At 49.5% G+C, this 25,888-nt stretch overlaps 1 protein-coding gene across 1 annotated transcript in view; it reads left to right on the top strand.

Annotated features, from left to right (window-relative positions):
• Window positions 1-11,244, top strand: part of TEDC1 (tubulin epsilon and delta complex 1) — a 70,699-nt gene extending 59,455 nt beyond the window's left edge. Inside the window, exon 8 of the mRNA XM_058808902.1 lies at window positions 10,031-11,244. Coding sequence (XP_058664885.1) covers window positions 10,031-10,387 — 357 coding nt within the window. The 3' untranslated portion in view covers window positions 10,388-11,244. The remainder of the gene's footprint in view (window positions 1-10,030) is intronic.
• The last annotated feature ends 14,644 nt before the right edge of the window (window positions 11,245-25,888 follow it).

Here is a 25,888-nt window from a genome sequence, read left to right as displayed (position 1 = left end):
GTGCTGGCATCCTCTTCAGGTGAGCAAGGTGGTGCAGAAATTTCTTTGAAGACCATTTATTATTTTAAGACCTGTCGTTGTCTGGATCTGCAGAGTTGCTGCAGTAATATAATTACATTTTTGACTCCTGTTTGGTTTTTTCCTTTGTTTTCAGTTGCTCTCCTCAAAAGTTAACCACTGGGAAGCAAAGTACATACGCCAAAAAATCAGAAACTGAGAGTACAGAAAATATTATGGAATAGAATCACGGAATTACAGAATCATTTACATTGGAAAAAACTGCCAAGATCATGGAGTCAAAGCCAGCACTGACAAATCCAACACTAAACTATGTCACTTAGTGCCACATCTACATGTCTTTTTAAATTCCTTGGGGATGGTGACTCAGCCATTTCCCTGGGCAGCCTGTTCCAGCATTTGCCAACCTTTTTAGGGAAGAAATTTTTCCTGATACCCAATCTAGACCTCCCCTGGCGCAGCTTGAGGCCATCTTCTTTTGTCTACTGCTTCTTCCCTGGGAGAAGAGGCTGCTCCCCCCTGGCACCACCTCCTTTTGGGGAGTTTTGGAGAGTGAGGAGGTCTCCCCTGAGGCAGGACACCTTTCTGTGGCTCTGTGGGAGAGGGGTGGGTGTATGGGGCTCTCAGCTTGGCTGAGTCTGGGCTGTTTGCCTCAGCTCTGGCCCCAGGGATCCATCCCAGGGCTCTCTGCAGATCCAGAGCAGGGGAGAGCTTGGGCAGCTGTGCCACGCGGGCTCACAGAGCTCTCACAGAGCTCAGCTGCTCCCAGAGGATTCATCTCCCCTGGGCTCTGCCTGTGCTGCAGCTCTTTGCAGGCTGAGCACACAGGCAGGGCTTTTTATCAGCTGTGTGCCTTGTGTTGATATTTGGGGGGGCATTCTGGTAAAGACCCTGAAAAATAGTAATGTTGTTGTCTTTCCTTAATCCTGGATCCTTTACCTTAAGCTAAATTAACTTTTCTGACTCCAGTTTAGAGACTTGAGTCTTAAGTACAGAGCCATTGGATTATCTTAAAGAAAAACCAAAGTGAAAAGCTCCCAAAACAAGCCAAGCAAACCCCAAGAAAAATCTGTTACCCATCCTGACAAGATCAGGTCACTCCCTGTTATGAAATTATCTGAGTCAAATGGTTTAATTAGCATCTGGCTTCCCATTGCTGTGCTTCCTCACCACCTTTCCTTTGGAGAGAACAGTGTGGATCTGAAGGCTTTGGAAGTGCTCAGCAGTATGTGATGTTTAATTGAAGCAGGGAGCAGCAGTGCCAGCTCTTCTCCTCAGATGCAGCTAAGGGTGTTCTGGGTATTAAAATTGTATTTTTAGTTATCAGATCTGTTCCTAGGTAAGATAGGTAACCAGCTTCTCCCTGGCATTCCCATGTTTGGAATGACAATAGGTGCACCAGGAGCCAGCATTCTGATGGTGAATGTCTTGCTTCAAAATGCATAAGATTGGAGATGCATACATTCCAGATTCCTCCCTAATTGCAGGAAATTGCAGATCCCAGCAAAATTTGGAATGCAGCTGCTTATATAATTACATCTTCTGTCAGTTGCTATAGCTCAGCTTTACAGCCCTTCTAAAATATCTTCATAGTTTATGGGACAAATAATGCCCCTGTTAATGTTACTTTGGGATCACCCCTTTCATTTATTCACCACTAGTTCCAAAGGACTGAGATTTTTCCTCATGCTGAACTAAAAACAATGTTAAAAATTAGTGATTATATTAAGGTGAGGTTTTGCTTTAGCTGCTGTAATTATTAAGCCAAAAGACATAATTGCAGTTTCTTCCTGTTGCTGGTCTTGGGTTTAGAAAGAAGTACCAATTCCTGCACCTCAGGTCAGTTTGATTTTGGTTACATGCAAACCTTTCCATTTTATGGCCTTTGGAAATAGAGGGTAATGGGTCATGGAAAAGTTGTTAGGTTATTGGCAGCTAAGTGTTGCTATCTGCCACTGGTCACTGAAGGACAGATAAGATAGAGATCACAATTCAGAGTTTAATGAAATGTGCTGGCACCACTTACACCACCATCACAGCTGGGAAATGGCTGAAAGGTTGGAAAGGATTAATGGAAAGGCAGTAAAGGAATGAATTTGGTCTGGCTTCTTGAGAAGTGAGAAAAGTGTAATTCAACCAAGGCAAAGTTCATAGCTGGACCGTGTTTTGCAAATTCCTGGGCAGAAGTGGAATTTTGAGGGTGTTAGGCTTTGGATGGAGCATGGTATGAGCAGAGCCAGTGGCTGAGGTGGAGCTTGCTGGAAAGGGGTGTGTTTTGAACCATAACTGCATTTCACTGCTGGGGTGGTGCAGTGATAGGGCAGTATTTTAATCTGCTGGAGTCTGTGTTTAGAAACCCAAAGCTATACGTTTCTAGTTTACCAAAATGTAGCAGAACATTGCAGAAATTACCAGGTGAGAGACTGGAGCCTGTGCTTTGTGATAGATTAGACTATTCAAACACTTTATTATGACTTTAATCCTCCAGTGCATGAAAACTGGCATTAAATGGGCTATTTAAAGTCTCTTTGTGTACAATCAATGCTCTCACAAGAAGAAAGAAACCTCATTTAGGCAGGACAGTGTGGGAAGTCTTCAGCTATTAAAATAGAAAGCGATGGTTTCTAGCTTTTTAAACTGGTTAGTCTTGAATGTGTAGAAATTGCAGCTGAAAATTAAAACCCTTGAAAGCTGACAGCAGAGAAGCTTGATTCAATGAGACAAGGTTTATAGAGCTGCAGTACTAACTCTGTAACTTCCTTACAGGCTTGGAATTACATTTGGGCAAGTTCCTATAAGACATGAATTTGAAATTAGGGTAAGGTGTTTTTTATAGTAGAACACCTGCTTACTCAGTGTTGTGGTGTTTCCAGAACAGCTGATTTCAGATATTGCTTTTGCTTTAAACTTGTGGGCTTTTGTATACAAGCAGCAAATGCCTTTAGATTATTTTCTAAAAGTTGGGGGTCTGATTTTCCTTCTCAGCAAAAGTCTGAATTTCATGGGCTCTGCAGGGTCCTGTCCCTCCTGCTCTATTACTTTTCCCAGCAGTAGGAGCTGCAGGATTTGATTTTCCATCAATTATGCATTCACAGCATCCCTTGAAATCGTGCCTTTCTCTGCTCCTCTGAGCCTGAATGGGTCACTGTCTGCAGCTAAGGAAGGAAAGCATTTGTCATACTCTCAACCATCATTGTTAAAAAAAAAAACAAACCAAACATTTTTGTTAAAAGAAACTGGTGCCCCCACCAAATTATTTTTTATTGATAAAGGAGGCTAAAGCCCTCACCCTATTTATGTGTGAAAAAAGCTTTGTTTTTATGGCTTTGGGGTCACACAGGCCCTCCTGGGTTATTGATTTTTGTTCTGTACAGAGAGAAGCAGTGCTGGCATGTTCATTTCCTGCTATCTCTGATGACATTTGAGACAAACTGTGCTTGAGCATCCCCTTTGGGTTCTGCCTTCATGGCCACTCTGTGCAGCAAGGTACAGAATGCATGTTGGACAGTGAGGAAATCCTTGGACAGGAGCACAAAGGGCTGGTGGGTGGGAGTTGTGGCATCCCTCTGGCTCTTTTGGTTATATTCTGCTTTCTGTTCATATCTACTGGTATTTCTCCTGGACTTAGAGGGGACTCTGCTCTTCCCCCTACTGTGTTATTGATACTTCAGCTTATTCTTTCCTTTTGCTCATTTCTTTTGTACTTGGTGCTGGTTTGTAAGTGCTTACAAGCAAGACTTTCTTAAAAGTAGTCTGCAAATCCTTGTTTATCCTTTTTCCTGTATCCTGTTTTCTGTATCCCAGATAGACTGTCAGCTGGGATTGCAGCTCTGCAAGGCATTTCTTGGGGGGTGGTAGGGAAAAACCACTAAACTGTAGGGCAGCACAAGGTATAAATAATAATCCTTTATGAGGTGTTTGTACTGATTAAAGACAAGTGCCTGTAAGGCTCAGCCCCTGGACTGATTTGGGTTCCACTCTGGAAAGGGAGAGCTCCTGAAGCAGTGTTAATTTGCCATTCCTGGTTTCCAGTGCCCAGCTGTCAGGATTTCTGCTCCATCCCAGTGATATCTCCATGCTTATCCTGCTTTCATTCCTCACTTGCAGATCTTTATCTAAAATTGATTCTTGTCTGTTGAATGAGAGTCTGCTCAGTTTGCAGGGAGGCTGAGAGCCCTGGGCAGCTCTCCAGGCTGGTGAAGCCATTGCTGGAGATGTTGTGATATGCTGGGGAGCTGTTTGCAGCCAGGGTGGATGGAGAGGGCACTGGCTGGCCTGGCAGCTCTCTGTTCCTGCACTCTGACCCTTCATTGATCTTGTATTGCCCAGCATGGAATATTTCACTCCATCCTTTTCAGCTGCCCAGGCACAGGGACCTTCTTAGGCATGATGGGTTTAAAATAAAACTTGGAAATGAGCAGCCTTCAGGAATACAAAATTCTGCAAGTCAGATGCTGTTTGGTGTTTTCAGAGCTTATGAAATGTGTTGGGTTATTATGCCCTGGATGGCAAAGGAGCCTGACTTGTTGGCTTGGATATTGTGTCTGTTTATATTTCCTAATTTCCTTTCACTCCTCAACCCCAAAAGACAAGATCTGAGATTTTTCTGTTTGTTCCTTGTGTCTGGGAGCACAAAGCAGGCTCATTGTGTTTTCTGGCAAAGGCAGTCATCACAGTCTGTAGTATCTGTGCAGCTTGGCAAGGATAATTTGTATTTCATCCTCTATGCATATGGGGTCTTCTCCCTGTTCATAAGGGAAATGTGAGAGGAGGAGTGGACAGATAGGACTGGAAACAGAAAATGTGCCATTCCTAGGCTTGTGCAGTGTGTTTTTTCTGAACAATACTGTTATAGATGTTTCTGCAGAACTCCTAGAATAATGTGAAGGGATTGTGATTTAAAAGTAATGACATGATTCTGGTCTTTATCATCCCCTTCAAAAGAAATTCCAGCCATTTTTTTTGCTATTCCTTCATTGAAGCTGGCAGCAATACAATCAAAAAATGGAAATGCTCCTATAATTCCCCCTCCTGCTCCTGGAAATGGATGTTTGGACCTTTCCTTGCTGCTGCTTTTTAAACCTGCATCTCTATCTAGTGGCTTCCTTCAAGGGTGCAACTGTGAGGCTTTCAGGTTGCCATGTGAGGTTTCAACAAGCTGAGATGTTGACTTCCAGCATTTGGGAGATTGTCACTTCAGCTAGGCCATTACTGGGAATGATTTAAGGAACATGATGTGGTTATCCAGATCTCTCAGCATCTCTTTGGGATGTCTTGCGTGTTGGTTACATTCTCTCCGAATAAATTCACATTCAGCTTTCTTTTCAGCAGAAAAACAAATAATTTGTGTGTAATTTTTACCGCATTTTTTTATTAGTGAGTTATTAAAAATGGGAGAGAGGTCAGCCTCATTTCAGACCCTGTGGAATGAAACACAGAGCTCTGGGAAGCTCTTTACCAGAAAGGTGCAGCCAAATGTGAGGGAGCTGAGGGCTGGAAGGTCTCCTTTTGGGAGGGATCAGGTGAGCTGAGTGTGGGGGGCATCCAAGCAAGAGATGGAAGCAGAGCTTCACTAGCAGGAGAGCTGGGGCTGTCCACAGGGCACATTGTGACATGGTCAGGAGAGGTGAATGTGGGTAACACTGTTGTGGCCTGAAAGCTGTGCAACATGCAAAGAAACTGGAAGGCAGCTCAGTCAAAATATGCAATGTTACCTTTGCCATGACTTGCCCACTGAAGTCATTGTTACAAGATTTATTCAAAGCCAGAGGATGCCCAGGACTGAAAACAGGTGAGATAGTACTGGCTGTTCTCTTCATCCAGCCAGCTGCCTTTGGGTAGGAGACATTTCAGAGCAGGCTGTGCTGAGGAGGTGCTGGAGGAGTTAATCATGTGTGTGGGTGTTTGCAGGCTCAAAGCCTCTCCTGTGCATTGGTGCAGGAGTTAATCCAGCAGGGTGGATTGGCCAAGCTGCCTGCTCAGCCTGGTGTCTGGATGTGCCTCCCCTTTGGCTGGTCCCCTTTCCAGCTCTGTACTGGCCCATCCTTTTCTGCTTTGGCCATTTTTCTCAGTCAGATCAGCCTGGGTGCTTTGTGAAGGCAGCATCCCAGTGGTGTCCCAGGGAGGTGGTCAGTCCTTCCCACAGCTGCTGGATGTCCTGCCCTTGGTGCCACCGTGCCACCAGCTGTGTGCCCACCCTCAGCCCATGTTGCAGAGGTCTGTTTGATTACAGTGCTGATTCCTGTGCACATTCCTGCTTGTGGGCATGCCAGCAGGAGCTGTGCCCGTGCACACTGCAGCCCTTAGCACCCTGGCAGCTCTGGGGAGCACAGCCCAGGCTGGCTGTCACTGTGGTCCCTGCTCAGTCTGCTCCCAGATGCAGCACTGCTCCCTGCAACTCCACTGGTCTGTTGGCTTCTTCTTAGAACATCTAAATTATTACAGTTTTCCTGTTAGTTTTTAGTTCCTAATACCTTTTGAAGATTGAAGTTATCTAAAGGAGAGCATCTGGGACACTGAGGGCAGTTTGGCCATTGTCGTGTGCCAAAGAGCAGCCATGAAATGAAGAGCTGGGGAGGGAGAGGCCAAGGCACTGCAGAGCAGGATGTGTGTCAGGGTGGAGATGCTGATTCTCCATCAGCTGATTCCCTCTGTGTTTGCAGTGGAATTTCTCCAAGTGCACCGGGTCCCTTTGGGATGAGGATGGCTCTGTGCAAGTGAAAAGATGATTATCATGTTGTTGTATTTATTTGGAGAGGATGTGCAGCGGTTTTCAGACAGCTCCACGCACCTAATTGGGAATTCAAATTCCAGCTGGTAGATTGAGGCTGAAAGGCAGAGCTGTGGGATGGAAACGGGCAGGCACAAAATGCTGAGGCTCCTAATCTTTTACAGTATGTTTGTTTAATACAAAGTGGTCTATTGAGATTGTTTTGCAGAGTAGAATAATCATTGTGTGCTGACTAATGGGAGACAGCAAGCTGTTAAAGAGCATCAATTAACCATACAGGAGGAGATTATTGAGTATTTTCACAAGCATTTAGGGTGTGAAGAGTAAAGGATATTGCTTGAAGGTAACCCTCGGAGATTTTTAGCAGTTGAAATCTATAAACTGCAACAAGAGTATCTGTGGCCATGCATATGTTTGCAGAGCCTTCCAAGAACAGAACTGGAGTTGGCTTTGCAGTTCCAGATTGTGCTGATAGGAAATAAATAGTGCTTTGCTGAACTTATGTTATTTAATATTGATAATTTTAAAGATTTGCCCTCTTAAATTTCCCCTCTTAAATAATTTATCTCAGGAAACACTGGTCCTCTTTGTAGAAGCTAGCATGTGCAACATCCTTCTGATGCTTGGGTGCAGGTGCTGTTACACTTCTGTTCCCTGGCTCTAGGGCTGCTGTCCTTGTCCTTAGAACTGCTCCTGCTTGCCTGAGTAATTCCCATCCCTGCTGCTGCTGTGGGTCAGAGCTGGATGCACTCAGTGCTCAGAAGAGCATGCTGCTCCTCCATCATGTGCCTTGCTTAATGGATAATAAAATTCTTCAGTTTTGACTAGTGGAGAGTATGAAAACCTATGTTTCATTAAGAATGCTTTTATACAGCCTTACTGTGCTTCTGCTGGAGTTTAATGTGAAAAATAAATAACATCTTGTGGGCTCTGTTTGCTGAGTGATGTTGTTGTTTGTAACTGATGGGAAATTTTTCCCATCCTGGATTCCAGTGTTAAATCCACTTTGTGCAAACATCATTTTCCATTTATTCATTAGCTGCGGGGAGACCAAATAACACTGAATTTATTTTTTCAGTGTGGTTCCTTCAGAAGTGGTGTTAGAGGATTGCACCTCAGTTATTCTTACAGGCAACAGCGAGAGATGTCCCTGGGATTCCTTGGGGATTATGATAAAGAGGGACCCCTGGTTCTTGGACAAGGACAAAGGTAGACTTCTCTCAGCTTCAATTCTCTGTTCAAATGCCTTAATCAACAGAGGTCTCCTTTAACAGATGGTTCTGCATTGATAAAGCCTTTAATGTCTTAGTAAAAATTCAGAGAAATTTACTCCTTTTCTGATTTGATTGATTTTCTTAATCTTCTTTAAGCCGGGGCTGAGGGGTGAGAATAACTCATCAGAAGACTATGGAGAGGATTAATTACTTGGCTGCAAAACTCCTGAAGATATTCTGCAGGAAGATGTGGGATGAAGTTGGTGTCTGGAAGAATTTAGCTGTGACAGCAGCTGTCACACCTGCAGGGTTTCACTGTCAGACAGTGCACACTGATCCCCTGCATGCCATCCCCTTCTCAGCTTGTTTCAGTAATAAAACCTTCCCCCTGATCTGGGGGATAAAATTCCTTTTCTTCTCTGACCCTGAGCAGCTGCAGCTCCACAGGGGAAATGCTGCAGGTGCTTCACTACCTCAGGACCCTTGTCCTTGCAGCTGGGGCTGCTTTGAGCTCTGCCTGATCTCTGGTGCTTCAGAGAGCTGCCAAAACATCCCTGGCTTTACAGGCAACTTGTCAGAGCCGTGCTGTCTGAGGCACAGATATCTTAATGCAGATCTGCAGATTTCAAACCCCAAGGAGTTGTTCAGCTTCACCCACAGGCTGGAAGGGGAGGGGTTGCAGAGCAATTTCAGGGCTGGAAGGGGTATCATTAGCACTGAGCTTGACCTGAGCTGAGCTTTGGCCAAAGGCTTTGTCCCTGGAGCTGCACTGAAGCATTTCGTGGTGCATTATCCTCACAGTAGGAAACAGTGTCTTACTCTGAAGCTGAATATCTTAACTCCAATTTTGATCTTCTTATGGCTTTGTCAGCAAAGTCTGATCTTTATCACTTTTTTTCCCCCACTTCCTTTTAGGAAGTAAAACAAACTGTGTGTCTGCCTCCATGAATGGAATATTTTGACCTCTCTAAGTATCATATTCTGAGGTTTGTTCTGTGGGCTGTGGGTCACTGGATGCCCTGCCTGTGACTCCTGCTCTCGTTTCCCTGTGGTTTTTGAGGCAGAAACTTCAGAACTGTGCACAAGTCTCAGGAGAGCTCTGGGATTTGTGCAGGTTGCAGAGGCAGCATCGCTTTGGGGAAACTTTGCTGCTTTTTGACTGAGTTGATTTGGCAGCTTTGTGCCATAGCAGAAACAGAAAATCCCATTGGGCCAAGAGCCATTTCCCTGAAGGCCTTAGCAGGGTGCCTCTTTTACAGATGTTTCTACACTGACAAGTGCATTTTGAGATGAGTCACTGAATTCATATTTAATCCACGAGTAAAATTGGCAAGGCAATTACCATCTTGCAAGTTCTTAAAATCAAATTGTTGGAGAACATTAAATCAAATGCTTTGGAAAAATCCCAGTATATACAATTGCTTTTATAATCCAGACTGTGATGCTGTCACAAGAGAAGCTTTTATTTTATTGGGACTTGTCTTCAGTGAAAGTGTGCTGCCTGGTACTCATTTTGGTCTTGGCCTCTGTTTGACTCTGCTCCATTATTTTCCTTTTCCTAATTGTTATCCCATAATGAGAACTGAGAATTAAGGAATTGCTTGCTTACAGTTGTCACCCCTACTTTTCAGCATTGCCAAGTGCAAGGAAACATTTGCAAGCCAAAATAATGCTGCTGTTCACGAGGCAGTTGATATGTCATGAGAACCTGGTGGCTCAGAGCACAGCAGGGATGCAGGTGGCTCTGCTGGCTCTCCCTTTTTGCTCTGGAGCCACCCCAGCCACTCCCCAGAGAGAGGGAAGCATGCACACCCCTTGTGTGTAATTCATCACTGGAGGGGCTGCTGGACTGGGAATGTGCAAGAAGTGACTCTGGGTCCTGGGGCTGCTGCCTGGCTGAAAGCACAGCTCAGCTTCATCCTCTTTGCTCTGCCACACTCACAGCTGGCTCCTCTTTTTGGTACATCCCAGTCCAAACGTGATGTTTGGTGTTGTTTGCTGGGGGAGGATTTCTTTCACACAAATGTACCCTACTCTTCCCTTCCTGTTCTTTTTCTTCCCTCTACAGGTGGCAGCAAGAGAAGAGCTGCAGAAGGAGAGGTTCTCTGCCACTGCTAGAAAAGCACAGGAAAGCACTGAACTGAAACTGAGGGGTCTCACATCCCTCTGTGCTCCACAGAGAACCAGAATGCATGGTTTGTGCAGGCTGGTGCTGAGGAACAAACAGCCTGCCAGCAAAGTGGCCTCTGGTCAGTGTGTGTCCAAGGAGGCTGCTGCAGCTCTCAGGGCTGCAGAGGTGATCAGAGAGCTGCAGCTGAGGGAGGCCAGCCTGCAGAGAGAGCTGCAGCAGCTGCAGCAGCAGTGCAGGACCAGGCTGGATGGCATTGCAGAGGGCTTGGAGGGAGTGATTTGTATCTCGCCCTGAAGAGAGAAACCTGGGCTGGGAGAGGCAAAGGAATAGAGTGGCTTGGTCACATTGTGCAGCCTGGCACGGGGGTGTGTGAGCTGAGGAACCAAATGGAATTTTTAATTCTGCAGCCTGGGAATCATAACTTGTTACTGCTTTGTGACTTGTGCTGGGGCCACAACCCCAGTGCTCTCTCTGCAGCCCCTTTGTTGCTAACCCTGACAATTAAATCCTGCATTAGGCCTTGGTGGGAGTGTGCATAAATCTCCCTTTTATCTTCTGGATTTCTGGTTCTTCTGCCAAGCCCTGGGCTCTTTACAGTGCTCAGCTGCGAGGCACGGTGTACACTGAGGCTGTGCATTGAAGTACTAATTGCATTCAATATTTCCCAGCAACTGGAAGAGTTCATTAGTCAGAAAAATCCAAGTATTGGAGAACATGAAAAATATCAAGGCTTAGAGAGATTGGAAATATTCAAGAGTGTGTTGTTTTAATTCAGCTGCTCGGAGTATTTGTGGCAGCTGTAATGTAGTCACAATAAAGAAAAACAAATGCCTAATAATAAATAAAGCACTGTGCTGATTTCATTTACTGGTGTGATGCACTTGAAGTAATTGGGTTCTCAAAGAGAACAAACTAGAAACCATTCCATCAGCTCCTGAGTCACAGTGAGATGGATAACTTCTGGGCCTGCTATAGGAAGTTTCTGTGGTACAGAAATACAACCCTAACTTCCACACTTGAGGAGTCTCCAGGTTCTGTCTCTGAAGGCTTCTTCCCTTGGAACAGTTGAAATGCTTTTCCTTTGGCCTTAATTTCCTACCCTTTTCTGCTTTGCTTTCACCAAGGAATATTTTTATGTTCTAGTTGTACACTCTGAGGAATAAATAATATTTAAAGAAGCCTGTCTGCTTTTCATTTGTGAATTGCTGTGAGCAGTGGGATTTGGTTTGTCTGGGGAAGCAGCCCGTGGGAGCAGGGTGTTTGTGTGTGCTGTGCAAGGCTGTCAGTCACAGCCAGGGCTCCTGCTGGCACTGGGAGTGACACAGTCCTGGAGCAGGAACTCCCTGTGGGGCTGGCAAGGTCCCTGTCTGGTGCAGGTGGCTCCAGGCTGCTGCTCCTGGAAGAATCTCCATGGCTTTGAAAAGCCAGTGCACACCACTCTGCTTTCCAAAGCATCTCTGGAGGTGCAGGGCACCTGTTTCAGGCTGGTACAACTTTGGGCAGGTGTTGGCTCCAGGACTGCTGACATTTAATGCATGAGAGCGCTCATTTAGACAGATTTCACAGAAAATTATTAATGAATGGGAGTGAAGCAGTATATCCCAGAACTAACAAGAGTGCCAGCACCAGTCTCTCTCTCTTTGAGTATTTTATATCCTCCTTTAGCTTTTATACAAGGAAATTTTCATACTGCATCACATTTAGGCTTAAAACATTGCCCTCAAAAGATCTTTCCTTCTCCTGGGATACTCAGCAGAGAAGAGTGGGCAGATATTCTTGAGCGTGGCAAGAGCCCTCAGATTCAAGTGCAGCTCCAGCCCATGGCCTGCTGTGGCTTCTCAGGGCTGGCTCAGTGCTGAATACCAGGATCTATTATCTGCTGTGCCCTGACCCTGACAGGAGTCCCTTGGGAGTGACATTTCCTGGGGTCAGCCCTCTTTCACCACACACTGAATGCCCTGTGCCTCTGTCCAGCCAAGGGCCCCTTCAGCAGGGACTGCAGCTGGCAGCACCTTGCCCCTGCTTCACCCTGGAGAAGTGGTTTTATCTCAGGGTGAGAAAGGCAGTGCTCAGTGTGTGTGTGATGTGCAGAAGTGCCCACAGCTGTAGGAGGACACAGTATGGGTAATGTAGAATGTAATCTTATCCCCCAACGAGTTGCAGCTGGACCCTATTGCTAAAGATTAGGAGCAGGCCTGATGATAACAGGCAACACCTGTAAGAACAAGAGGATAAAATAAGAACAAGAGGCATAAAAGAGTGGATTGGTGAGAACTGGAATCAGATGGCTGCTGCAAGGACCAGGAACAGTCAGTGCTTAGAGGAGGTGACTGCGAGAAACTTTGAGGAGGTATGCAACTCTGAGGCTATGGAATCCTTGCAACATAATGATAATAGAACTCTTGTAATATATAAGACAATGTTGCACCATAACTTTAATAGAACTGTTGTAATATGTAAGACAACGCACAGTGACTGGCGCTGACCTGCATGGCACAAGCCACTGTGCTGGAGTGGCCCCGTGGGAGCTGTCAGGAGAGCTGGAGCTGCCTGTCCTGGAGTGTCCATCAGGATTGCTGCACCTGAGGTAGCTCCGAGGTTCTCACCTTTCCCCTGGGCTGCTGTGCTGTGGGTCTTGTTAGGATCTGCTGGCCCCCACTCTGTGTGGGATTTTTGGGGTCCCCTGTCGTTGGGAGGAATGATGAATCTGACTCCATGTCAGAATGACATGATGAATGATGAATCTGACTCCATGTTCTCAGACAGCTGTGTTATGTTAAAGAATATAATGTACTAAACTATACTAAAGAATACAGAAAGGATACAGACAGAAGGCTAAAAGATAATAATGAAAACTCATGACTCTCTCCAGAGCCTCAACACAGCTGGGCTGTAATTGGCCAATGAGTAAAAACAATTCACATTAAACCAATGGAAAAATCACCTCTTGATAAACAATGTCCAGACCACATTCCAAAGCAGCAAAACACAGGAGAAGCAAATCAGATAATTATTGTTTTCCTTTTTCTCTGAGGCTTCTCAGCTTCCCAGAAGCAAAGTGCTGGGCAAAGAGATTTTTCAGAAAATGTGACAGTGACAATTCTACCCTGCCTTTTGGTTCAGGTACCAATTAGCTTGAACCAGAGCAGCTACTCTGCAGGCCCTGGTGAAGGTCAGCAGTCTGTTCTGAGCTGGCAGTGGTTTCAGATAAAATATTGCAGCCTCTCCTTCCTTTGCCTCTTTTTCAGCACAGAGTGCACAAGATGCTCTGAGGGCTTGGTGCTCTCCCACACAGAGTTTTGGAGGATCATTTTTCTTTTTAAAAATCACAGCGCCTCCCCAGGAGCTGGGCACACAGGGGCTGAGCTCTGGTTATGCCCTGGTGACTGGTCACAGCTTTTGAGGCATATCCATGCATCTGGAATACAGCTCTGCAGTCCTCATGAGCTTGGTGAGCCATCAGCTGTCTCTCCAGTACTGCTGGGAGCTGATGAGTGACAAACACCACGTAAAAGCCTAAGAAAACATCCCTGGATTAACACCAGCTGCAGTGAGGGCAGGAAAGTGAACAGAGTGACCACAGTTACACTAAATGTGGTGTAACCTAGGAGCAAATAGGTGTTTGTCACCTCACAGGGTCACCGTGGAATTTGTGGTGTTTTCCTGTCAGTGCCTGGGGCCTGGTGCTGTGCCAGCAGCTGAGGATGCTGCAGGAGGGGGAATGGCTGCCCTGGGAGAGCAGGACAGGCAGCACCCACGTGTCTGGTTCCTCTGTGGCAGATGCTGTGACAGGAGGAGCGTGACTCAAGCAGTTCATGCCACCCATGGGCTCCTGCATGCTTCTGAAATGTTAAGCATTACTTCACAGAAAGTGTAGAGTGTTGTAAACACCCCCCCACAGGCTGAAAGCAAAGCCAGAAGCTGTCGGGAGGTTTGCCCTTTGCCATCCCACCATGCTGGTTGTACATTTCCTGTGGAAGCAGGAGTCTGCCCTGGAATTGTTGATGGAGTGGGGCACAGGAGAGCAGGAGGGTGTGGGCTGGGGAAGCTGTGTGAGTGTCTCACTGTTGGACTCAGGTGGTGGGGGAAGCTGGGGGTGATGCTGTCCAAGCATTTGGGGTGGGCAGCAGTGGTTTGGTTTGCTTTCTGCTTTGTAGGTGAATCCTGAAGGGAGGAGTTTGGGTTTGGATCCAGCTGGGAGCTAAGTGATTCTGGGAAAGCGAGGAGCCTGTGCTGGAAAAGCAGGAGAGCAGGTTTAAATCAGCACCTGGCAGAGGTGCTGCATGTGCTTGTCAGGTACCCCTGGCGAGGGTCAGGCAGGGCAGAGCTGTCCCACGTTCACCTGGTGACAGGTGACAGCACAGCCTGTCCATGTGGAGCCCCATCACAGCTGCTCCTCCTGGGCTGGGAGCACCTGGCCTTGGCTTCATGCTCTGCTGGTGCTTCACTGCAGACAGGCTGGGATGCTGAGATGATGCTGCAGTGCTCAAACCCACACTGCTTGATGGAACTCAGGACATCCCTCTGGCTGCCCCAGATTGCCAGGACCCTGCCAGGGGGCTCAGAGACCCTGGCACAGAGCCCAAGGCACCTGTGACTTTGATTATGACCCATGGAGAAAGTTACCAACCTTATATGAGGATCTGCAAGCCACAACAGTATAAGTAGAATAATAGTTTGTCATGGAGTGAAAAATAGATTTTTGGGGTTTTCAGAATGGGGGTTCAGAGGGCAAGATGGAGGAATCTGGGCATGTCCAGCCTTTCTCCTGCTTCTTCCTGGCCTCCATCTTCTGCTGTGATGTTGGCACTTTCAGATTGGTTTAGAGTAGAAGCTCACTGTCTAACATAGGTGATAGGTATTGGGAAGTTATGGTAAATATTGTACATGTAGTTTTTAGTATAAAAAGATAACACTGCCCTGAGGGTGGTCAGAGTGCCTCTGTCTGTCCTGCTGAGCGGACCTCAGCAGGCCAAAGAAAGAATTTTATAGATGAGAATTTTATAGATAAGAAACAATAAACAACCTTGAGAACAAGAACTGAAGAGCTCTGACTCCTTTGACCACCGGGCTGGGAAAAGAGACTTTCTGACACACCTTGGGGTCACTGTGACCAGCTAAACCCTGAGACTGCTGATGGATTGTTTTCCAGCAGAGCCTTAAGAGAAGTTTTTACAGGAGTTGTTCAGGCTGTGATGGGGAGCATGGAGGTGTTTGTAGGAGAGCACCGTTTAACCCATTGTTCTGCTGGAACTAGGGCTTGCTTTCCAAGCATCTTGCTAGGAAAATGGAATTGGCCATAAATTATTGGCTGATAACTCTGGCTCACGCTGTGTTGCTGGAAATGTTCCTCCCCGAATAACTGAGCAAATGTTCCTCCCCAAATAACTGAGCCTGGCTGAGCTGGCAGCCAAAACAGGAGGATCCCTTTGGGAAGGCACCCGCAGCCACCGACAGCACTGAGCCTGCTGGAAAATAAGGGCTTAAAGCAACCTGTGCTCCAAATAAGAGCTGCTGTGAGCAGCCTGGAGTGCTTTGGGCTCCCTGTGGGATTCCTCCCCCAGCCCCTGCTGGAGGATGAGCTGCTGGCATTTGGTGTGAGCATGTGTGTGGCAGCGAGGTGCTGCTCTGTGGGAGTGAACACATGCCTGGTGCTCTGCTCCCTCTCCTCTGACCCCCAGCCCCTTCCAACGAGAGCCTGGGGTCTTTCACCCTCCTGCTTCACCTCCTGGAGCCAACAGCTCCTATGGAGCAGTCTGGCAGGGCTGCTGCTCCTCGGCTCACAGCCAAGCCCTGGTTTCTGGTGTCTCACCTCTAGGCTGGGAAGGTCCTTGTCCTTGCAGCCCCTCCACACACAGCCCGTGTCCCAGCCATCATGGCCAGAGCCCTGCTCCTCTCCCTGAAGTGTTCTGTTCCTCTGCTGCTCTGAATTGGGAGGCAGGGACAGCAAAGGTGTGAGCATCCAGTCACCCAGGAAAGCTCCTGGCCCAGCCTGGCCATGTCTGGCCTGGCCTCAGCTTCTGTCTCTGATGGGATTTGTGCTCACAAATGGTGTAAATTTGTGCTCACAAATGGCTCTGCCAGCCCCACCATCACCTGCCAGCCGTGAGGTGACCTTGTCCCCCTCAGCCAAGGAGCTGTCACCTTCACTGCACTGCTGTCACCTTCACTGGCAGCTGTGCCAGCTCATTTCCCAGTGGGAATCCTGGGGTCTGCATCTGTTCCTGCTGGTTTGCTTCCCTCTGAAGGGCTGGAGAGCCCCTGCCTTGCCCAGAGCTGAGGTGCAGGCAGACACTGAAGCTGAGCAAAGGGAATGGCAGCAGCTGGGGAAGGGCACCCCCGTGGTTCCCTGGGCACTGGGAGGGTCAGCAGGAGTGGGGGGACAGGCAGGGCCCCCCATCAGCCTGGCCTGGGAGAAGCTGAGCTCTCCTGGTGGCTCCTGCTTTCATTCAGCATCAAGCGCGGCTAGGAAATGTTTGAGCATGGCTGCCTACATCAGAGAGCAGCAGCAAGGGATTTACTGGGGTGGAGTCAGAGCAGGCTCTCAGGCCCTGCTAATGCTCCTTTCTCCCATCTGAGCCCATTAAATCAGCCTGGCTGCTTCACAGGATGCTGCTTTGCCCTGCAGCAGCCCCCAGCTGAGAATCCTCTGGGGAGAGCCCAGGGCTCAGTGGAGCAGGGCAGGGAGTGGGGCATGAGCAGGGCTGTGCCAGCCCTGGGCTCGTCCTGGGAAGGTTGAAAGTTTGACAAGAAAGTCTCACAGATATGTGTGCTTAGCAGAAAGATTTTTGAATGTAGAACCTAAAGAAGGAATAGAAATGGAAGCAAGTTTTGATATAGAAGAAAAGAATTGCTGAGCCAGTCTTGCTGTATAACCAAGGAGGCAAAGGGTGTGTTAGTTAGAAGGGGTTTTTATGGCTCAGAGCAAAGGATAAACCCACCCCAAACAAGAAGATGTTTTTACCAAGCAGAAAGAGAGCACAGGCAAACAAGGCAGCAAAGTTGCAAGTAGAAAAAAGGTCTCAGAATTTTGCACTGCAAGAAAACTGAAAAACAACTTCTAGTTTAAACTGTAATGTACTAACTTTTAGTGACTGGAGAACAGTAACATGAATATGGTAATTATAGTAGTTATGATAGGCTACAGATAAAAGTTAAGGTATAGATTGGTTCTTCTGTATTAAGCAAATAAAAGTATATAATGCATTGTAACCTAAACCAAAGGGTCTGCAGGGCTGCCTGCAGCTGGAGCTGACAGCTGTGGGCACAGGCTCTGTCCTGCTGTAACACCTTGGATGGAATAAACTGCATTTTGGAGAGCCCCTGCAGTCCCACATCCCTCATTCAGGCTCTTACACTGCAGGAGCCACCAAACACCCTTGATGTTACAAACACAAATCCAAGGGAAAAGCTGGTGTTCCTTGCCATTCCAACTGCTCAGCTGGCAAAATCTCCAGCACTTGGCAGGGCTAAGTCGAGGACTTTGCTTAATCCTCCCAGCCTCTTGTCCTCCCTGTGGCACTTGCAGCTCTCGTGGGCCCTGAGCCAAGGGGTGCCAGGAGGACACAGGGCATGGCAGATGTGGCTGTGGGAGGGCAGGGGCAGGGGTTTTATTGGGGTGCTGTTCCATGAGGGCTCCTTGTAGGGCCAGGCTGGCTGCAGTGTGGGTGGGAGCTGCTGTGTCCCAGTGTTGAAGATTGCCATGCAAGATGTTTTCCATTCCCATCTGTATGGCAGATTCCCTTTTGACAAGTGGGCAGTTTGCCTTATCTCTCTCTTTGAGTGACCACATTCACACCTCCCTCGGGAGGGGACATTGCTGATAACAGCTATTGAATGTGACTGCATGGCTGATAAGAACTACAGCATCCCATTGGGAGATGTGAGCCCAGAGGGAGGAGCCAAGGATTTCTACCTGGATACAATCTGAGGTTTCAAACATTCCTGCCTGGATACAATCTGAGGTTTCAAGCATTGCTACCCAGATATAATCCAGAGGTTTTTGAGACACCAGCACGGGTTTCTCCACTGGATTCCCCAGAGGAACATCAGCTATCTCTCCTTCCACTGGATCTTCAGAGGAAGAATACATCCTTCTCTACAGGATCCCTGCTCCAGCAGAACCACCCCTGACACTGCAGGAGGGCTGCAGCCACAATTCCAATGGGACTGCCACCAACACCCTGACCCACAGGGTGTCAGGCTGGGTTCTGACTCTGTCAGTGTTTTTCTAGTGTACTGCACTGTTTATTTTATCCTTTTATTTTTTTCCTTCCCTGTTAAAGAACTGTTATTTCCTGCTCCCATATTTTTTGCCTGAAAGCCCCTTAATTTAAAATTTATAGCAATTCAGAGGGGTGGGGAGGCTTTACATTCTCCATTTCAGGGGAGGCTCCTGCCTTCCTTAGCAGACTCCTGTCTGTCCAAACCAAGACACCCAGCCTGAGGCTCCTTCCTGCTGCTGTGGCCCCTGGCAGGGAGGGGTGGAAGGGAAGGCTGTGTGTTCTCTGTAGACACAGCAACCAGTGCCTCTGGCAGGCCCTGGAATGGCTTTGCCAGGCTGCACCATGGATGACATGGCAGATCCTTGGGCTGAGCAGGGGCTCTGTGGCTCTGGTGTTCATCCTGTGGTGGCACAAGCTGGCCTGTGACCCCCTGAGCCAGGGGAATGAGCCTTGGCTCATTGTGTGAGGGTGGGAGAAGCAGGAGCCTGAGGAGGCTCACTCTGGAAGAATGCTGTGCAGCCCTGAGGTGTGATATTAATTCATCAGTGTCCTCTAAGGAAAGGAGCTTTCCAATTAATTTTTATAGAAGTATCTTTCTTGTTTACACTGATTAATATTAAAAATGCTAATATGTATTTTTTAATGCTAACCACTGGCAAGGAGACCATGCTATCACCCTTGATTAATGCTAGCTCTCATGGTGTTGACACAGTGCCTTCTCGCTTCCCAAACCCCTTTTAAAAATGAAAACACATTGTAAATCCCCAGTGAGGCAGCCGGGGGGCTGGGCAGATGTCCTGGCCAAGGCTGTGTGTCTGTCTTGCCTGCTGGGTGCCACCACAGGGGCCAGAGCAGCATGCCAGCCTGTGCTGTGCTCACTGATGGCTCCTGTTAAACCCTGCAGCTCCCCTGCAGCTCCAGGGCATGCATTTATTTCAGGCTTGGAGAGGTTTCCATTTGTATTCCCCCATTTCTGTTGCTACCCTCTCGAGGCCAAGGCCAGCAATCAAAGGCATCATAACAATAAAGCTCAACTGCGAGATATTTGCTTGGCATCGTTGCAGCTGCCAAACAGCAATATTAATTTTGGCTCTCAATGAAGGAAATATTCTTCTGATTAGCCACGGGGGCAGCATTTGTTCTAGAAATCAGCCTTTAATAGGCCTGTATATCATGCTGTAATTCAGGTTGCTAAGGCAGGAGGAGCTTTCATTGACATGGTTGGGGTCCCAGCCTGGGCTGGACACGGGTGAGCACGGAGCTGGGTCCTGCTGGGGAGGCAAAGCCATGGTGGGATGGAGGGGTGGGGAGGGCAGTGGGGAGGGACAGTGCCACCCCCAGGGGCCATCCATCACTGTGGGGACAGCCAGCCCTGGGGGGATGCACTGCCCTGCTGTGCCCCTGGGGACAGGGACGGGGATGGGGACAGGGATGGGGATGGGGACAGGGATGGGGACAGGGAGGGGGACAGGGATAGGGACAGGGACAAGCTCCCCGGGCTGGGGAGGAGATCCCAGCCCCAGAGTGGTTGGAGAACGCTTTGTGCAAGAGCTGCCCCAGCCAGGGCCGTGCTGCAGTGCAGGGACAGGGGTGGCACTGAGCTATGCTCCCACAGCAGGGATTCCTCTCTCCCCTCTGGTTTATTTTCTTTGGAGATGATGGTGCTTTTAAACCAGCTCTCTCCCATCCCCTTCAGGAGAAACCCTGGGCAGAGATTCCCAGAGATACCCCTGAGGCACCCAAGCTGTGAGTGTTTAAATGTGGGCATTAAATACTGAGCCTGCCCTGAGGAGCCTCTGGGGGCATCCCCTGTGCCAGCCTTGCAGCCCAGCAGTGCAGGGTCTGGGGGCCCTGGCAGCTCCCTGCCCAGCAGCAGTGCCCTGCATTTCCCCTCTCTCTCAGCCCCATTTTCTCACCAGGCTCTGAGCTCTGTTTCCCTGCCAGGAACCCTGCAGAGCACAGCAGTGCCTGTGGCAGCCCGGGGTGGGCACAGGTGGGAGCCAGCTTCCATCCCCTGGCTGCTCAGGCGGAGGCAAATGCCCTGGGCAATGCTGAGGGAGCAGATGGCATTGAATTGCTAAGAGTAAAGATGCTTTTTTAAAGTTTGGGGGTTTTTTTTCTTTCCCCATCAGTTGCTCAGAAATTGTCCTGAAAAAGTGGGTTAGAACAGAGCAAGGAACAGGGATTTTGCTGTTTTGGCTGCAGGGACTCTGTGTGCTAATGAATTATCAAAAGGAGCCGTGTCCCCCTCAGAGTCCTGCTGTGGGAGATGCTGTGACTGCCACTCATCCCCTCCATTGTCCCCTCTGGCTGTGGGGACAGGGCCTGGCCAGGGGATGTCACCAGGCTGTGCCTCCTGTGCTGTGCCAGTCCCTGGGCATGGGAGCCCAGCTGTGGCTGCTGGAGGGTGGCACAGGGGCTGCACTCCCCTGCCAGCCTGGGTGCCAGCAGGAGCCCTCAGTTTGGGAATGATGTTGAGATGCTTGAGCACATCCAGGGGAGGGCAACAAGGCTGGTGAGGGGCTGGGAACACAAACCCTGTGAGGAGCTTTTGAAGGAGCTGGGGCTGTTTAACCTGGAGAAAAGGAGGCTCAGAGGTGACCTTATTGCTCCTGAAAAGAGGCTGCAGACAGGTGGGGTCGGTCTCTTCCACTGGGCAGCACTGACAGAACCAGAGGACAAAGTCTGCAGCTACATCAGGGAAGGGATAGGTTGGATATTAGGAAAAAATTCTTCACCAAAAGAATAATGAAGCACTGGAATGCTCTTCCCAGGGAGGGGGTAGAATCACCATCTCTGGATGTGTTTAAAAAAAGCCTGGACATGGCACTTGGTGCTATAGTTGAGGTGTTAGGGCATAGGTTGGACTCGATAGTCTTAGAGGTCTCTTCCAACCTCATTATTCTGTGATTCTGTGGTTCTGTGTGATATGGAGGAATTTTCCTCAGCTGTTTCTGAAGAACTGCCACCATCCACTCCTCGAGACGAATATTATACCCACAAAGTTATTGTTTCATGAAATATTTCTTTAATACTATCACGTTTTAACGCCATTTCAAGCGTGGTTTTGTGTGGGAAGAACAAACCTTTAGGGATGCTTATTTGATAAGGAAGCCCTGCTTATCTGATAAAACTGAGGACCTTTCCTGACACTCAGAGTCCCCAGGGCCGTGCAGAGCCCCCGGGCAGGATCACCCAGCCCCGTGTTCGTGTGCATTGTCTGGAGCAGGAGGCAGGGGATGTGTGCAGGGAACTGGGAGGTTCAGCCCAGCAATCTGCATTTCATCCTCACCCCGCCCCTCTGTGCACCCCCACACCTCACGTGGCTGGCATTGAAAGCCGGAGAGAAATTAGGAATTATTTCAGCTAGACCTGAAGCTTTTAGTCATCTCAGCCTCCAAAATATTTGATGGAGGGTCATCCAGATAACACCCCCAAAATGCAGTCTGGAAATATGTAATCAAATAATCAGGTAGCCTGGATTTCAGCTAGGTTTTTGTTGTTGTTTTTTTTTGTTTTGGTTTGGTTTGTTTTCATTTTATTTTTGGCAATTGCTGCTGCCCCGATCCCTGCCAGGCTGACACTGTGTGCTGACACATTCACACACGCAGGGAAAATCCCTGGCATCTCTGCCGGAGCCGCGCATCCCTTCAGCTCCAGAAACAAACCAACACAAGATAAAAGGGAATTACGGGTGCCATAAAAAGGATTATTTTTCCGCAGGACAGGCCGTGCGCCTTCAGCCCCGTTCCACAGAGCATCTCTGAGCCTCGCTGAGTGTCAGATGAAATGGGCTAATGAAATGGATTAGGATCTTAATAGCACATTGGATTAGTGCAGCTCTCACCTCGGGCTCTCTCTCGTGTGTGTTAATGGGCGCTGCGGGGACAGCGGCCGAAATGAGCGCGTTAATGAGCCAGAGCTCGGGCAGGGCCGTGTGTCTGTCCTGCCCTTTGGGGAGAGCCGTGTGTCTGTCCGGAATGGGAGAACCGTGTGTCTGTCCGGAAGGGGAGAGCCGTGTGTCTGTCCTGCCCTTTGGGGAGAGCCGTGTGTCTGTCCGGAATGGGAGAGCCGTGTGTCTGTCCGGAATGGGAGAGACGTGTGTCTGTCCGGAATGGGAGAGACGTCTGTCTGTCCAGCCCGGGGAGAGCCGTGTGTCTGTCCTGCCCTTTGGGGAGAGCCGTGTGTCTGTCCAGGAAGGGGAGAGCCGTGTGTCTGTCCTGCCCTTTGGGGACAGCCGTGTGTCTGTCCAGCCCAGGGAGAGCCGTGTGTCTGTCCTGCCCAGGGAGAGCCGTGTGTCTGTCCTGCCCAGGGAGAGCCGTGTGTCTGTCCAGCCCAGGGAGAGCCGTGTGTCTGTCCTGCCCAGGGAGAGCCGTGTGTCTGTCCTGCCCAGGGAGAGCCGTGTGTCTGTCCAGGGCGGGAAGGCGCGCTTCTCTGTCTGGAAGGAAAGGGAAAAAAGAAAAAATAATATAAAGGAAAAATAATAAAAAAAGAAATGTTAGTATTTTTTGTCTGACGGTGAAAATAAAAGTAAAAGGCCGGTTTGTTCTTGACTGATCACCGTAGGAGGGCCTGGCATTGGGGATGGATGGCGAGGTGTGAGTGCGGCTGCTGAGCCCTGCGGGAGCGCGCTGGAATAATTCCCAATTCCCGAGCGCTGCCAGCTCGGTGTCACCGCGGGCTCGGCACAGCCTCGGCCCCACGTAATTAACGCAATTAACGTAATTAACGCTCCCCGGAGCCGCACGGGTGCCATCAGTGTCTGCCACTCACTGAGGGGATGATGATGCGGAGGGCTCAGGAGGAGGCGGGGAGGGATCAGGGCAGGGGTGCAGGCAGGGATGGATGCAGGCAGGGATGCAGGCTGAGATGGATGCAGGCTGGGATGGATGCAGGCAGGGATGCAGGCAGGGATGGATGCAGGGATGGATGCAGGCAGGGATGCAGGCTGAGATGGATGCAGGCTGGGATGGATGCAGGCTGGGATGCAGGCAGGGATGGATGCAGGCATGGATGCAGGCATGGATGCAGGCAGGGATGGAGGCAGGGATGGAGGCAGGGATGGAGGCAGGAATGCAGGGATGCAGGCAGGGATGCAGGGATGCAGGCAGGGATGCAGGGATGGATGCAGGGATGCAGGCAGGGATGCAGGGATGGATGCAGGCAGAGATGCATGCAGGGATGCAGGGAAGGATGCAGGCAGGGGTCAGGGATGCAGGCAGGGATGGATGCAGGCAGGGATGCAGGCAGGGATGCAGGCAGGGATGCAGGGATTCAGGCAGGGATGGATGCAGGGATGCAGGGATGGATGCAGGGATGCAGGAATGCAGGGATGGATACAGGCAGGAATGCAGGCATGGATGCAGGAATGCAGGGGTGCAGGGATGGATGCAGGGACAGATGCAGGGATACAGTGAAGGATGCAGGGATGCAGGCAGGGATGCAGGCAGGGATGCAGGCAGGCATGGTGCTGCAGGCTGGGCACTGAGGTTTCTGTCCACCACAGCTGTGCCACTGCCTGCCCCCCGCCTCTGGGGTGCCCAAATAACTCCTGAACAAATTCGCATAATGTTTCTTATTTCAGTGTCAGGCAGTAAATAACACAGAGCCATAAACAGTCAGGATGCTGTAGAGAGGCAGGGTTATAAATTGCTGATGCAATAACCCATCACATATCCTTAAAGAAGGGATTTAAAATATTTAAGTGAATAAACATGCAGAGCTGGCCTGGTTGGGGTTTGGGGTGTTTTTCCCATCAGATTGGCTGCAGGATCCAGTAGATCCAGAGGAAAGCAGCCCACAGGCTGTGTGCCAAGGGCAGGAGTTTCACTCTCCTGCCCTGTGAGAGGTCTCTGACTGGGGCTTTTTCTGCTCTTTGTTATTTCAAAATGAAACCATTGGAAGGCCAAGCCCCTGAGTGCCTTCCTGCTGGAGCTCTGCCTTGTTCTGCAGTCTGGTGGATGCTGTCCAGCTATGGAGTGCTGGGATGAGCAGCACCCAGACCCTGCCTGCCTTCACTGCTGGCTGTGCAGGTGCCTCTCCAGCACCTGAAGCTTCCAGCAACCCTCCAGCACTCACAGAAAACAGAGAGAGGGACATCTGATGAGGGAATGGCTTCAAACTGAAAGAGAGCAGGTGTAATTAGATGTCAGGAAGGAATTGTTCAATCTGAGGGTGGTGAGGCCCTGGCACAGGGTGCCCAGAGCAGCTGTGGATGCCCCTGGATCCCTGGCAGAGCTCCAGGCTGGGCTGGAAGGGGCTCTCAGCAGCCAGGAGGGGTCTCTGCCCCCATTTCTGACTCTGCCAGAGGCAGCAATGGTTCCTGCACCACCCTTGAGCACTGGGAGGGGCAGGCCAGTGAGGCATCAGCTTTTGGTGTGGCTGTGGGGCTGCTGCTCCCTTCCAGCTGCACAGGCACAGCTGCCCTGCCTGGAGGGGCTCTGGGCAGGGCTCTGGAGTGGGAGCACAGGGAGCAGCTCCCATGAAGGATGGGACAAGGAGGCATTGCCATGTGTGCAGCCTCCGATGGCGCAGGCAGCACAGGAATGGCCATTGAGCGCTGGAAATCTGCACTGTCCAGGAGGGGGATCCTCATCCTGTGAGCCTCCAACCCCGAGGAGCCACAGAGAGGAATAAGGCACCAAAGGAGGAAAACAAGAGAGAAAAAGACCAGGGAGCTGCTGTCAGCAGCAGCAACAACCACAGAGCCTGTGAGCAGGGAAAACAGGAGAACCCCTGAGCTGGAGTCTGGCACTACCCAGGCAGCTTAAATAGGTACAAAACAGCTCTCAAGAAGCACAGAAAATTAGGAATTAACAGCCCCTCTGTGCCCAGCTGTGCTCCCACAGCCCTGCCCAGCGTCCCTGCAGGTGAGGGACACTCTTTGGCATGTGCCTGGTGTTAAATGCAGATCCTGGGTTCTGGGAATGGTTTCAGCAATTTGGCTCACCGCTCCTGAAGCAATTAGTCACTGGAACAACGTTGGCAGTGCCTGATGTCAGCACGGTTTCCATGGCAATGGGCAGATTCCCCAGCAGCCAGGAGTGAGCTGGGAGTGCAGGAACAGCCCCAGCCCCAGGCAGAGCTTCCCAGCCATCCCAAAGCACGGGGGCTCCTGTCCCTTTGGCGCTTTGTCCCTTGCTGAATGGGAAATGATAGCAGCAGGGAACCCCAGCCCAGGTAAACCCTGAGGGAGGTGTTTACACCTCCCTGTGCTCTGCAGCAGCTGCCCCAGAACACAGACACATGACAGGCTATTTATTCATAACAAATGTCACTAGAAATTATGTGAAATGCAAGGTCAGGTGAGTTATGGCCTAACTTGTATCATATTTTAGCACACCAGCTCTGTCAGAACATTAATTCTGCTCTGTTCCCTAAGTGCTGGAGCACCAAAGTGACATCTCAGTGTCTGGAACCTGCAGGGCTCCAGGTGTCCCCTGGGAACCTGCTGGGGTGGCAGCAGAGCCAGGGTGTGACAGGCAGGTGTGACAGGCAGGGTGTGTGTGACAGACAGGTGTGACAGGGTGTGTGTGACAGGGTGTGTGTGACAGGGTGTGTGACAGGGTGT

This window comes from Ammospiza caudacuta, chromosome 7 (genome assembly GCF_027887145.1).
Source record: "Ammospiza caudacuta isolate bAmmCau1 chromosome 7, bAmmCau1.pri, whole genome shotgun sequence".
Classification (NCBI taxonomy): Eukaryota; Metazoa; Chordata; class Aves; order Passeriformes; family Passerellidae; genus Ammospiza; species Ammospiza caudacuta.
This window is presented reverse-complemented; position numbering and strand designations above follow the sequence as displayed.